Source organism: Budorcas taxicolor, chromosome 11 (genome assembly GCF_023091745.1).
Source record: "Budorcas taxicolor isolate Tak-1 chromosome 11, Takin1.1, whole genome shotgun sequence".
Lineage (NCBI taxonomy): Eukaryota > Metazoa > Chordata > Mammalia > Artiodactyla > Bovidae > Budorcas > Budorcas taxicolor.
The window spans coordinates 65,840,160-65,852,517 of record NC_068920.1 but is presented as its reverse complement, the minus strand read 5'-3'; the positions used below and the strand labels follow the sequence as shown (position 1 = coordinate 65,852,517).

The 12,358-nt window shown below is 45.7% G+C and overlaps 2 protein-coding genes across 4 annotated transcripts in view; one reads left to right on the top strand and one right to left on the bottom strand.

Moving 5' to 3' along the window:
• Positions 1-6,690, top strand: part of TBC1D8 (TBC1 domain family member 8) — a 138,622-nt gene extending 131,932 nt beyond the window's left edge. For all 3 annotated transcript variants that reach the window (XM_052647509.1, XM_052647508.1, XM_052647510.1), the window contains exons 18-20: positions 2,394-2,483; positions 4,529-4,626; positions 5,738-6,690. In XM_052647509.1, coding sequence (XP_052503469.1) covers positions 2,394-2,483; positions 4,529-4,626; positions 5,738-6,202 — 653 coding nt within the window. In that variant the 3' untranslated portion in view covers positions 6,203-6,690. The remainder of the gene's footprint in view (positions 1-2,393; positions 2,484-4,528; positions 4,627-5,737) is intronic.
• A 622-nt stretch (positions 6,691-7,312) lies between these two features.
• RPL31 (ribosomal protein L31) lies at positions 7,313-12,358 on the bottom strand. The gene is made up of 5 exons (XM_052647511.1): positions 12,331-12,358; positions 11,814-11,920; positions 8,882-9,007; positions 7,653-7,765; positions 7,313-7,377 (listed from the first exon to the last, which is right to left on the bottom strand). Exons 2-5 carry the CDS (start codon positions 11,918-11,920, stop codon positions 7,346-7,348), a joined length of 378 nt encoding a protein of 125 aa, XP_052503471.1. The 5' UTR covers positions 12,331-12,358; the 3' UTR covers positions 7,313-7,345.

Genomic DNA, 12,358 nt, shown 5'->3' with positions numbered 1-12,358 from the left:
TCCATGTATAGTGCCCAACTGTGATTTACAGGTATACTGGAACGTTGAAGCAAGATTACATTGATAGAAGTTCATAATTTTCATTTTAAAAGGTTGAAAGAACATTTGAGGATTGTATAGACTCTGTGGACTGTTTTTCCTAACGCACTGTAGCTTACATTTCTGAAAGAGTAGGAAACAGGATGAGCGTTTTCCAGTGAGCTCCTAGCCTCCTCCACTGTCCCCTGGGGTCCAGTTTGGGTCCAGCTGCTTAATGCTGAGATGGAGGGGAGAAAGGTTGTTGAGCACTGCTCTGAGGTTGGCTGGCCTTTTCTGGCCCCCTGTCACTGTCGATGCTTGACGTACCTCCTCTCTGGATACTCACCCACCCTGTAAATTAATCACTCTGGGCTCCCGTGTTTGTGTATTAGTTCTTTTATAAAAGTATCCTCCTAGAGTGGCTTTTGTACACGTTTCTCCTGTCTGATATGCTGAGCTCTTTTGAGGGTAGGGATCTAGTATATGCTTGACATCCCAGTGCCTGTTACCTAGGAAGCAGTTTCTATGGTGACTGCCTCAAGTACAATCCAGTGTTTGTAATTTTCCTCCTGTTCAGTCTGAGTGGGCTTCCTTGATAGCTAGTTGGTCAAGAATCTCCCTGCAGTGCAGGAGACCCCAGTTCGATTCCTGGGTTGGGAAGATCCGCTGGAGAAGGGATAGGCTACCCACTCCGGTATTCTTGGGCTTCCCTTGTGGCTCAGCTGGTAAAGAATCCACCTGCAGTGTAGGAGAGCTGGGTTCAATCCCTGGGTTGGGAAGATCCCCTGGAGAAGGGAAAGGCTACCCAGTTCAGTATTCTGGCCTGGAGAATTCCATGGACTGTATAGTCTATGGGGTCACAAAGAGTTGGACACGACTGAGTGACTTTCACTTTCAGTGTGAGTGGATTCTCACATGAGCCACTGCGTAAAATATGTTTTGGGCAAAGTTGGAAAAAAGAAATGACTCAACAACTTTCGGGGGTAGGGGGTGGGTGGCAGCAGTGAATAAAGCCCAATGGAAAAAAGAATCCCAAGCATCCTCCACCTTTCAAACCCCAGAAACCTACTTCGCAAGCAGGAAGGAGGGTAGCTTATCAAGGCTGTGGTGCCATCTTGTGGCTATTTGTTGGATCACAACAGAATTTTGCCTTTTATTTATTCTCTGTGAATGGGTATTTTGAAGTTTCAACATTTAAAAAACGAGGATCCTTCATTTGCAGTCCCTTTTAGAATTTGCTTGGTAAGAGCTTTATTGGTTTGTAATCCACATACCATAGAATTGACTCACCGGATGTGTACAGTGTCTGATTTTTAGTATACCCGTTACAAAGCATCATCACAATTTTAGCATATTTTTATCCCCCCTAAAAGAGCCTGCACCTAGTTACTGCCCGCAGCCCACACCGTTTCCCCCCTGCTTTCAGATGTCTCTCCTGGGCTTTCCCTGCACATGGAGCCCCGCTGTATGCACCCTTGTGTCTGCCTGCTTTCAGTCAGTATGTCTTCAGGGTTCACCTATGGCTTGACATCAGTGCTTACTCCTTTCAACAGCTGAACTGATGCTCTGCTGGGCTTGCCATCATCTGCTCATTTCAATTGATGAATACTTGGTTGGGTTTGTTTGGGGCTTCCCTGACAGCTCAGTTGGTGAACGATCTGTACTTTTTGGCTCTTTGGAACAAACACTGCTGTGAACATTTGTGTACAGGTTCTGAGTGGGAATGCTGTCATTTCCATTTGATATATACCTAGGAGTGGAACTGGGTAGAAATGGCAAATTAATGACTTAATTTTTGATAACTGCCGAACTATTTTCCAAAATGGTTATCCCATTTCATATTCACACCAGCAGTGTATTAGAGTTCTGATATAATTGGAGTTTTGTATATTTCCAGAAAACTTGTAACAGGCTTGGAATTCAGGAAAGCTTTTTTCAGTTTTTGCTAGAAGTTATTTAAGTATACCATGATGTGCTAATTACTGAAAAAAAAAAGTTTAAAGCAATTACCCAGTATTACATCATCGAGGTGTTATTTCTAGAATTTATGTGTGTATGTATATACATACTTATAATTTGAAAATATCAATTTTTAACCACATGGACATTTTTCTAGGTCAGTATTGGCAGTGTCTTATGAATTTGTGTCACTGCAGTACCTGCAGACATCAGGGAAAAGACATTATGAGTGTGTCAGATGCTTTTGACTTCTTGGTGTACACAGGGCTCAGACCAAGGAGGACCCTGCAGCCCTCAGACTGAAGGCTTCTAGCTTAGCCTTTAGTTTTCTTAACTAAAAAGTAAAATTACTGTTAGTTTTGGTTAAGACACAATAATTTTTCCAATTAATTTAAAAAAATTTACTTTTTAAAAAGCACTCACTGAAAATGACCGAGACAGCCAGTCACCACTGAAGAGTCCTCTGTTGTCAACGTCAAGACCCCTGGTTTTCGGCAAGTCCAACGGTACGTACCTCTTTTCGTTCTGTTCAGGCACAACACTGCAGTCTTTAAGAATGGATTTCACAGCTATTCTTAGAAGCAGAGGGTCTCTTCCTCTCCCTCCTAGGAGCAAATACTGAGACCACTGCTTCAGAGGCCAAAACCTTCCAAGGTGCAGTGTACTGAGTGACTGCCCTCAATCCTCCCATGTTTATTCCTTTAATATTGCAGGGGTCACTCAGTATCATCATCTATTTGTGGCCACTTTTTGTACAAGACCTTTGTACAAGATTGATCTCTGCTTTTCAGTTTGTATGTGGTATTTGCTTAGTGGAGTCCCTCATCCCCTCACCATTCCTTTCCGTTTTCCTTTTGTCTTCGTGGAATTTACTTCAGTTCAGTTCAGTTGCTCACTCGTGTCTGACTCCCTGCAATCCCATGGACTACAGCATGCCAGGCCTCCCTGTCCATCACCAACTCCCAGAGCTTACTCAGACTCATGTGTCGGTGATGCCATCCAACCATCTCCCTTTCGTTCCTTTCTCCTCCCACCTTCCATGTTTCCCAGCATCAGGGTCTTTTCCAATGAGTTGGTTCTTCACATCAGGTGGCTAAAGTATTGGAGTTTCAGCTTCAGCATCAGTCCTTCCACTGAATATTCAGGACTGATTTCCTTTAGGATTGACTGGTTACATCTCCTTGCAGTCCAAGATACTCAAGAGTCTTCTCCAGTACCACAGTTCAAAACATCAATTCTTCGGCGCTCAGCTTTCTTTATAGTCCAGCTCTCACATCACTACTGGAAAAACCGTATCTTTGACTAGACAGACCTTTATTGGCAAAGTAGTGTCTCTGCTTTTTAATAAGCTGTCTAGGTTAGTCATAGCTTTTCTTCCAAGGAGGAAGTGTCTTTTAATTTCATGGCTGCAATCATCATCTGCAGTGATTTTGGAGCCCAAGAAAATAAAGTCAGCCACTGTTTCCATTGTATCCCCATCTATTTGCCATGAAGTGATGGGACCAGATGCCATGATCTTAATTTTTTGAATGTTGAGTTTTAAGCCAGCTTTTTCACTCTCCTCTTTCATCAAGAGGCACTTTAGTTCTTGCTTTCTGCCATTAGGGTGGTGTCATCTGCATATCTGAGGTTACTGATATTTCTCCCAGCAATCTTCATTCCAGCTTGTGCTTCATCCAGCCTGGCATTTTGCATGATGTACTCTGCATATAGATTAAATAAGCAGGGTGACAACATATGGCCTAGACATACTCCTTTCCCAATTTGGAACCAGTGTGTTGTTCCATGCCAACTGTTGCTTCTTGACCTGTATACATATTTCTTAGGAGGCAGGTCATGTGGTCTGATATTCCCAACTCTAAGAGTTTTCCAGTTTGTTGTGATCCAGTGAAGGGCTTTGGTGTAGTCAGTAAAGCAAAAGTAGCTGTTTTTCTGGAACTCTTGCATTTTCAATGATCCAACAGATCTTGGCAATTTGATCTCTAGTTCTGCCTTTTCTAAATCCAGTTTGAACATCTGAAAGTTCACGTACAGTTGAAGCCTGGCATGGAGAATTTTGAGCATTACTTAGCTAGCACGTGAGATGGGTGCAATTGTGCAATAGTTTGAGCATTCTTTGGCATTGCCTTTCTTTGGGATTGGGATGAAAACTGACCTTTTCTAGTCTTGTAGCCACTACTAAGTTTTCCAAATTTGCTGGCATATTGAGTGCAGCACTTTCACAGCATCATTTAGGATCTGAAATAGCTCCACTGGAATTCAATCCCCTCCACTAGCTTTGCTCGTAGTGATGCTTCCTAAGGCCCACTGGAATTCGCATCCCAGGATGTCTGGCTCCAGGTGAGTGATCACACCATCGTGGTTATCTGGGTCGTGAAGCTCTTTTTTGTCTAGTTCTTGCGTGTATTCTTGCCGCCTCTTCTCAGTATCTTCTGCTCCTGTTAGATGTGTACCATTTCCGCCCTTTATTGTGCTCATCTTTGCATGAAATGTTCCCTTGGTATCTCTTAATTTTTTAGACTGAAATCTATATTCTTTCCTTTGTCTCAAGGTGATACAATTGATTATCAGAAACAGCTGAAGCAGATGATTAAAGATTTGGCAAAAGAGAAAGACAAAACTGAGAAAGAGTTGCCCAAAATGAGCCAGGTATGGACTTTATTCAGTGCAGAGAATTTACTGCTTTACCAAGTGATGTGTTCAGTGGTAAGCTTTTTAATTAAGCCTTACCTCCTAAGCTGTAATCAAAGGATCTTTAAGACATTTTAAACATTGTGACATTTAAATAGAAAATATTTAAATTGTGATCCATTCAGCTATTCGAATGTTGACCACTCTTCAGAACAGGATGCTAGCACACATTTCATATCCTGAGTTTCTGTATCAAATTCATTTACCAGGTTGTGATGCATATTCATTCCCTGGAGCACTAGAAGCTATTTGGGAGACTGTGGACACAATTTTTCATATAAAAACTGTCGTTTCCTGAAAATTGCTGACTACATATTACAGTGTACTGATATGGCTTCAAATTGAAAACCTCCCTTTATTACAGGACTTAAATCCCTCTGGTACTCCTGTGAGACCCCAGGAGTGGGATTTTAGCAATTTTCTTTTTCATCATGAAACACTGTTGCTCCACTGAGTGGCTTTCAAACATTCATTCTACTCTCTGGATGTAATGTTAAATTTCAGTGTGTCAGTTGTACCTCCAGTTATCATGGATATTCCTTTTGAACCTTAAATGCTAAATTAGTAGCTCAAACCATTTTCCTGTTCCTAGAGTAACCCTGAAGCTGAGTCCCACCTCTACTGTGACATAAAGACTCTCAATTCGGGCAGGAGTGTGTGTAGCCTGAGTGCACAAGCTATCACTGTTGGTATTTTCACCAGATTAACAAGTCTAATAAGATTATTTCAGTCCTAACATTTAGGCTGTTCCCAACCTTTTTCTGCTAAAAACCCTAGCCTTCGCATCCTCATAAAACACATCTCTACGCAGAGCTTCTGAATATATTCTCACAAGTTGTTTTCCTGGGTTGAAGGGTATAACATTTTTAATAGCTGCTGTAAAGACAGCTTAAGTCTACACGGTGTGTGGAAATCCCCTGGACTTGGTGAGTCTTCAAGGGCCAAGAATAGCTCTTATTTTCTGCTTCAAGAAGTACTATGTACTTTGATCAGAGAACCAAGTGTAAATTTTTAAAACAAAAAACATGTTGTTAGTTATATTCAGACTTTTCCCCCCTCACATTTCCAGAGAGAGTTTATCCAGTTCTGTAAGACTCTGTACAGTATGTTCCACGAAGACCCGGAAGAGAATGACCTGTACCAAGCCATCGCCACAGTAACCACGCTGCTGCTGCAGATCGGGGAGGTGGGCCAGCGCGGCAGCTCTGGGAGCAGCTCCCAGGAAGGCGGGGAGGAGCTGCAGGCCTCGGCTCCGTCCCCCTCTTCTGAGCAGGACTTGGTGTTTGCGGACAGTGACGCAGGGCAGAGTCCTCAGGAGCCCCAGGCATTTCCTGAGGAGGCACAAGGGGACTGGACCGTCTCCCTTGAACATATTTTAGCCTCACTTCTGACTGAACAGTCACTAGTCAACTTTTTTGAAAAGCCACTGGACATTAAATCCAAACTTGAAAACGCCAAGCTCAATCAGTACAGCCTCAAGACTTGTGAAATGAGCCGCCAGTCACAGCCTGAGCTCAAGCTGAGCAGCCCGTAGGACAGCTGTTGGCTGAGACCCATCTCCATACCAAAGCAGAGACCAGGTCCCCGGGTGTGGTGAGCCCAGGAAGCCAGGTTTGTCTAGCTCACCGTGAGACTTTACAAGCTGGGTACACACTGTGTCTGGGGGGGCGGGTCACTGATGCAACACCCAGCATTTGTTTAGACACTGTCAGTGCTAGAGCTAGTGTTCTGTTCGCAGCTGGAAGCTAAAAAAGTGAGAGATGTGTGATACTAACCAAGTTGAGAGAAGCCCAAGCACTCATCCTTCACTTGAACTGGAGGGACAGAGTTCACTTTCAAGATTTGAGAGCCACTGTCTGTGCAATTGTATTTGGCTTTTTTTGCACTAATTTTGTTTCAATGCTGGTAATTGAAACCATGTTAATGTATTTGGTTGTATTCACTTTGTGGTCCTTCCAAAAAATGTGTACAAACCACGCTTTCAATGTTGGCCTCCAAGTTTTTTAAAAAACAAAGTTTTGTACTGACTTGGTTTGTGTCTGTATCTTATTCAGTGTCTAAGGTTTGGACTGCATACCTGGAGACCTGCCCCCCGGCAATGATGTTCACAGCATACACTCCAGGTAGCCTCCAACCCCACTACCATCATCAATGGGGTTTCAAAAGGGCACCTCTTTATGCCATTTAATCCACATCAGTGATGAAACATAATCCCCACAACACCTTGGTTTTGGGCTAAATTTAACCTAACGTTTGTTTGTCCTTTTAAGAAAGGTTACCTCTGACCTTTAGCTACATGTGGAAATGGCAACCCACTCCAGTATTCTTGCCTGGGACATTCCATGCAGAGGAGCCCAGTGGGGTCACAAGTAGTCAGACAGGACTGAACAACTGAGCACAAATCAGAAGTAAAAACACCCCATCGGATTACCAAATAATTGAGCTAAAAACGACAAACTGTACCTCTTTCATTAAATCTAAGACCCTCAAAAGCCTACCAGTTTAGTCTTTTAAAACTGCTGGGAGAAGGGGCCCAGGCATGGCAGCTGGGACATGCTCTCCAGATGACCCTGTAACTGGGAAATGCTTTAAGATACACAAACCTACTTTACCTCCAACTAGAAAAGGAAAATCAAGATGCGAAGGCAGTTCAATAATTTTATTCGACCATCAGCAATTAGTTCTCATCCACATTGACTGTCTGTAGATCTGCAAAAGAAGCGACAGCCGGTCACCTTCCACACACACACACACACACACACCCCTCCCTCATCCCACGCTCACACAAGAACCTTTTCTGCAAGGGCTTAGGCAAGGATTATTCTGAATGACCTTTCCCAACCCAGATACAGACGTGTTCTGTATCCTTTTGCGTTTTCCCAAAAAAAGGTTTACTGACTATGCCTCTTACATCCCTACTTTGCTGAACGAATGAACTCAGGTTCTAACAGGGCCAAGGATTTAAAAAATGAAGTAGACCTTACTTTTGAAAGTGGTGACGGGCACGTAGGTAACCAAAGTATAGAGCTTGTTTGGCGAGTCTTCATCTTCATTACGTTTTCTAGACAACCGCACACGGATCCGGTATGGGACATTCCTGAAAAATAGAAAACACAGGTGTCTTGGGATGTGGAGGTGGAAATGGCAACCCAATACCAGAATACTCCAGTAATCTTGCTTGGAGAATCCCATGGACAGAGGAACCTGGCAAGGGTCCATGGGGTCTCACAAAGTTTGACATGATTGAGCATGCTTGGGATGTACCTGTCTCAGCTGGCAGCCACCACTGCCAAGCAGTGACCTCAGCAAAATGTCATAAATGTTGGCTATGGGAGCTACGTTAAATCCCAAGCAGCACTAGGTGAACACGTCCGACTGTTAAACGTTCAGTTTCCCGGCCTCACGCACACAATCCTCCTTCTAGCTCACCAACCTCCTCAGCAGCATCACAGCTGACTGCACCCACTCTTTTGTTGACCTGAAACTTCTCTCAGTTCATTGAACACCCCTCTCTCCATCTCAAGGGAGCCCACAGACAGCTCCTTCATGAGACAATCCCCGCCACGATAGCCCACTGCAGGGCTAAAGCTCAGGTCCCTGTCGTTGCATCCAACCCCAATGTTAAAAGACCACCCAGATGCAGACAGTGCCCCCACCCTGCTTGTCTCAAACCCTCCGGCCCCACTTCTACCCTGGCCCCTTAACTGTGCTTTACAGTAACCCCCAAATCTGCCTACAAGCGGGACTTCGCAGCCTGAGCGTCGCTGAGGCCTGGCCGCACCATTTCTCGTATGCGTTGTGTGTGGCTGGCCGCTCTGTGCACTGTGTAACTGCTAGGAGTCTCTGGCCTGTAGCCCACCCCCACCGTGGACACTGCTCTTCAGTCTAGAGAAAGCCAGACTCCACACCATGACCTACAAAGTCTGTCTGCTGCCCAAGTCCATCCTCACTCACTGTTCTCAAATCACACTGTCTATCCCACTTTAACCAACCGCTGTTCCCAGGTCACGTTTGTTCTCTGTGTGTGATGCGCTTACCTGATCCGCACACTGCTGACTCCTCCAGGTCTCAGTTCAACACCAGGTTAAAAGGCCTCCCCGCAGATGCTACCCTACTTACTCCCTGAGCCACGGCTACGTGATCTTTTTCTTATACATCGTGTGTTAGCTCAGTGGAATGGTGAAATCTGTCTCACACCCAGACAACTCAGTACCTGATCCCTTTGGCCCAGACGGCTTTGTTGAGCCTGGTGTCGATGCGCACATCCGGGGTTCCCATCTCCTTCATGGCAAACTTCCGGATTTCTTTGAGTGCCCTAGGGGCACGCTTCTTGAAACCCCTGAGATTCAAAAGTAAATGAATGAAGTGAGTACAAAATTAAACATACAATGCAGCGAGTTTTCATAAAACAAATCTAAACTAAACCTCTAACAACACAGGAGTAATCCTTCACCACCACGTCATGCCTGCCAGTTACACAATCGCAATCTTCTATGCACAATCTACTCCCAGTAATGCAGAACAAGGGCTCTATGATCCTTGAAAGATGCTAATATATACACTGGACAACACTTTCTCTTTTTCTGACAAAGCAAAATTACCCTCAAGCTCTGATACCATCTGCCACAGAGATCAGAGGTTAGAATACGCTTGAACACAAAGCACACAGCACTGAAGTAAACACTATGTCATCAGGTTTCAGCAATCACTCAATACTAACTTAAAGGTCCCTTATTAACTTGGTCTATGATTAAAGACAAGGGGTTTGAGATGGACCGATTTCCTCTCAAAAAACAAAAGGCCAACAGTTAACGCTTCGGATTTCTCAGCATGTATCAGGCACTATTAACCTGTTGTTTAGATACGGATACATAAATTCCTTGCTGCTGCTGCTGCTAAGTCACTTCAGTCGTGTCCGACTCTGTGTGACCCCATAGACAGCAGCCCACCAGGCTCCCCCATCCCTGGGATTCTCCAGGCAAGAACACTGGAGTGGGTTGCCATTTCCTTCCCCAATGCTTGAATTTCATGCTTTCAGTTAAATACAAAATGTGAGAAAGCAGAACTCTATTAATGGCTGAAATGATCAAGCAGTTGGTTAAGTGAAGGCTATTCCAAGTGGGGGCAGAGACCAAAAGCTAAGCAGACTGTGAATGTCAGGAAGAGCCGTATCAGTTACCATATCCGGCCCCTCCCCAGCCTCCTTGAACCCATCAAACAAGCTAGCTTCATTCACTTAAATATTTAACCACCCAGAAAAAAAAAATGCTACAAAGAAAAAAACAGAGAAAGGAGAGGAATAGGGAAGGGGACTGCATGTTTAAGATGGCCACAGATACTGAAATCAAGATCCAAAGATGACGGTGCCTGTTTAGCTACCTGTGAGAAAAAGCATTATGGGGGTGGGTAAGACTAAGCTCAAACTGCTGCCCTGAATCAGATACTTGCCAGCTATGATTAAGTAAGTAGCCAACCCATGTAGAATCATAGCAGAACTCTGGCCTCTTAAGATGGTAAGATGGGAAGCCAATGGAGGCCCAGGTGTTTGGAGTGGAGGAGGGAACCAGGAGAACATCAAGGAAACAGTTCTTGTTTCCTTGGTGGTGGGACCAGTGTACTCAGGCTAAGGAAGGCAGACCCAAGAGGACATGCTCACTTGCCAACAAAAAGGGAAGGCTGCAGGGAACCTGGAAAGTGTGTGGGGGCAGCATGGACACAGGGAGTTTGGCTCAGGGTTATGTAAAATTTGAAATGCCTGTTAAAAACCATGTATGCATCTTAACAGCAGCTGGACATAAGAGGCCCTAAAACTAGCTGCTATTACCAAGCATAGTTAGAGAAGGGCTGAGTCCTGGACTCAATATTAAGAGGATGGGAAACAGAGATCAGCTGCAGAGGCAAGAAAAACACAAGAATGTGAAATCCTAGGCAGTAAAATGAACGAACAAAGAACTGCCAATTGTTGCCCATCAGGAACTAAAAACCCATTCATTTAGTACTGTGAAGGTCTTCACTTAGGGCTTTTGTAACAAAAATGCCTGAAAAACTCATCCACCTGCGATGGCTCACACCCACTCTTCTAAGGCCTGGTTAACTTGTGTGGCCTGTAAAACATCACCCTAGGACTTACTCTTCACCCTTTTCTCTCTGGATGCTTGTCTACCTCCTCCTCCTAAGCTAGGAGGGCAGGATCTTCCGGTTTCCTGTTGAACCCACAGACCCCAAGACACACTTATGTGCTCAATGTGCTCCCCACATGAATCCACCATGCCCCAAATGGAAAGACTCCACATACACAATACTGCCTGGCTCACACATGATCAACACCTGGCCGGGAGTGCCAGGCCACATGTAGGGGTCACTGCCACATGTAGATCCCTCAGAAAATCAGCTGTCCCGATACAGCAGAGACCGACCAAGAAATTTTTGCAGGGCAAAGTTTGCTGTTAAAAAAACTCCAAACAGCAGCATTCAAGAAAAGATGCAGTCTCCAGTGTCACCAGTCAGCACCATGTGAAGTAAAGAAAGGCACTACAACCAAACCTCCAGAGACCACCACCAAGAACCTGGACGTTGGAAATCACCCCCAATATTCCTGTGTATCGCCAATGCACAACCTCCAGGTGTCCTCCCAGCAAACAACTCCACCGACACATCCTTTCCTGGTCTCTACAACGGTTTCATTCCCAGTATCAGTACCCATCTGTGTGGGTCAGGGAACTACAGAAACCGCATCACAGCGTTCGCGTTCTTGGCCGGTCCGGCTTCAATTAACTAGTGAACCTGACTACAAAGACCTAGACACATCAGCGTTCCCTCCTGCACAACCCTCAGGCCTGCCAGGGTTTTATTCAACGACAGAGCAACGAGTGGACTGGTTTAATCACCTCCATATCTCCCCAAATTGGCTCTCCCAGAAACCTCACCGTTCTATCTCCCGTTTCTAGGTATCAACCTCTGAGGCATTTCCCTTTAAATCCTATAAAGCTTAAACAGGGTCATGGAAACAGACTTGAGCTTTCGCAGCATTAATGCGTAATTTCTGGCCCACCCAGCCTTCAAGCTAGACAGACTCAGGGACCACCAGACCGTGATTTAGGGAGCCGCCAACAGCAGGGGCAGCGGCAGGCCGCAGGGGTACTCACACTCCATGGATGCGCTTGTGAATGTTGATGGTGTATTCTCTTGTCACCACCTCGTTGATGGCGGACCGGCCCTTCTTCTTCTCGCCGCCCTTCTTTGCGGGAGCCATCTAAACAAACCCAGGCGACAAAGCAGCTCAGGGCGAGTGCGTCAAACCTAAGTGAAGCCCTCCCTCCCGGCCCGGCCTCACGCAGCCGCCCTCGGTACGGTTTCCGGAGACAGAAGGTCCGGCCAGGTCCCTGAAGCCCCAGGTCTGGGCAGAGACAAGCCGGCTACCCCGCGGCCCAAGTATCCGTATCCCTTAGGTGCCCCCGCCCCGGAAACCCTTGCAGCTCGGGTTCCCCCAAGCCTGGCCCCTCTCTCAGGCTCAGGGAGCCCTTAAATGCAGCGCAGATTCCCGTGCGCCGGGGACGCGGGGTCCCAGGCCAGCTCAGGACAGAGCCTGCCGGCCTGGTCAGCACAATCCAGGTAGAGGATGGCGCCGGATTACTGCAGACAAAACTCCACAGCCATACTCACCCTGCAGGGCCGGGGTTGGAAAGGAAGA

Excerpts from the sequence above, each read along its gene's own strand:
- RPL31 (XM_052647511.1), bottom strand. The coding sequence starts at position 11,920 with ATGGCTCCCGCAAAGAAGGGCGGCGAGAAGAAGAAGGGCCGGTCCGCC. Across the intron at positions 7,766-8,881 it reads GTCTGGGCCAAAGGGATCAG|GAATGTCCCATACCGGATCC; the intron begins GTACTGAGTTGT and ends TCTATTTTTCAG. Across the intron at positions 7,378-7,652 it reads GCCCGTCACCACTTTCAAAA|ATCTACAGACAGTCAATGTG; the intron begins GTAAGGTCTACT and ends CTTCTTTTGCAG.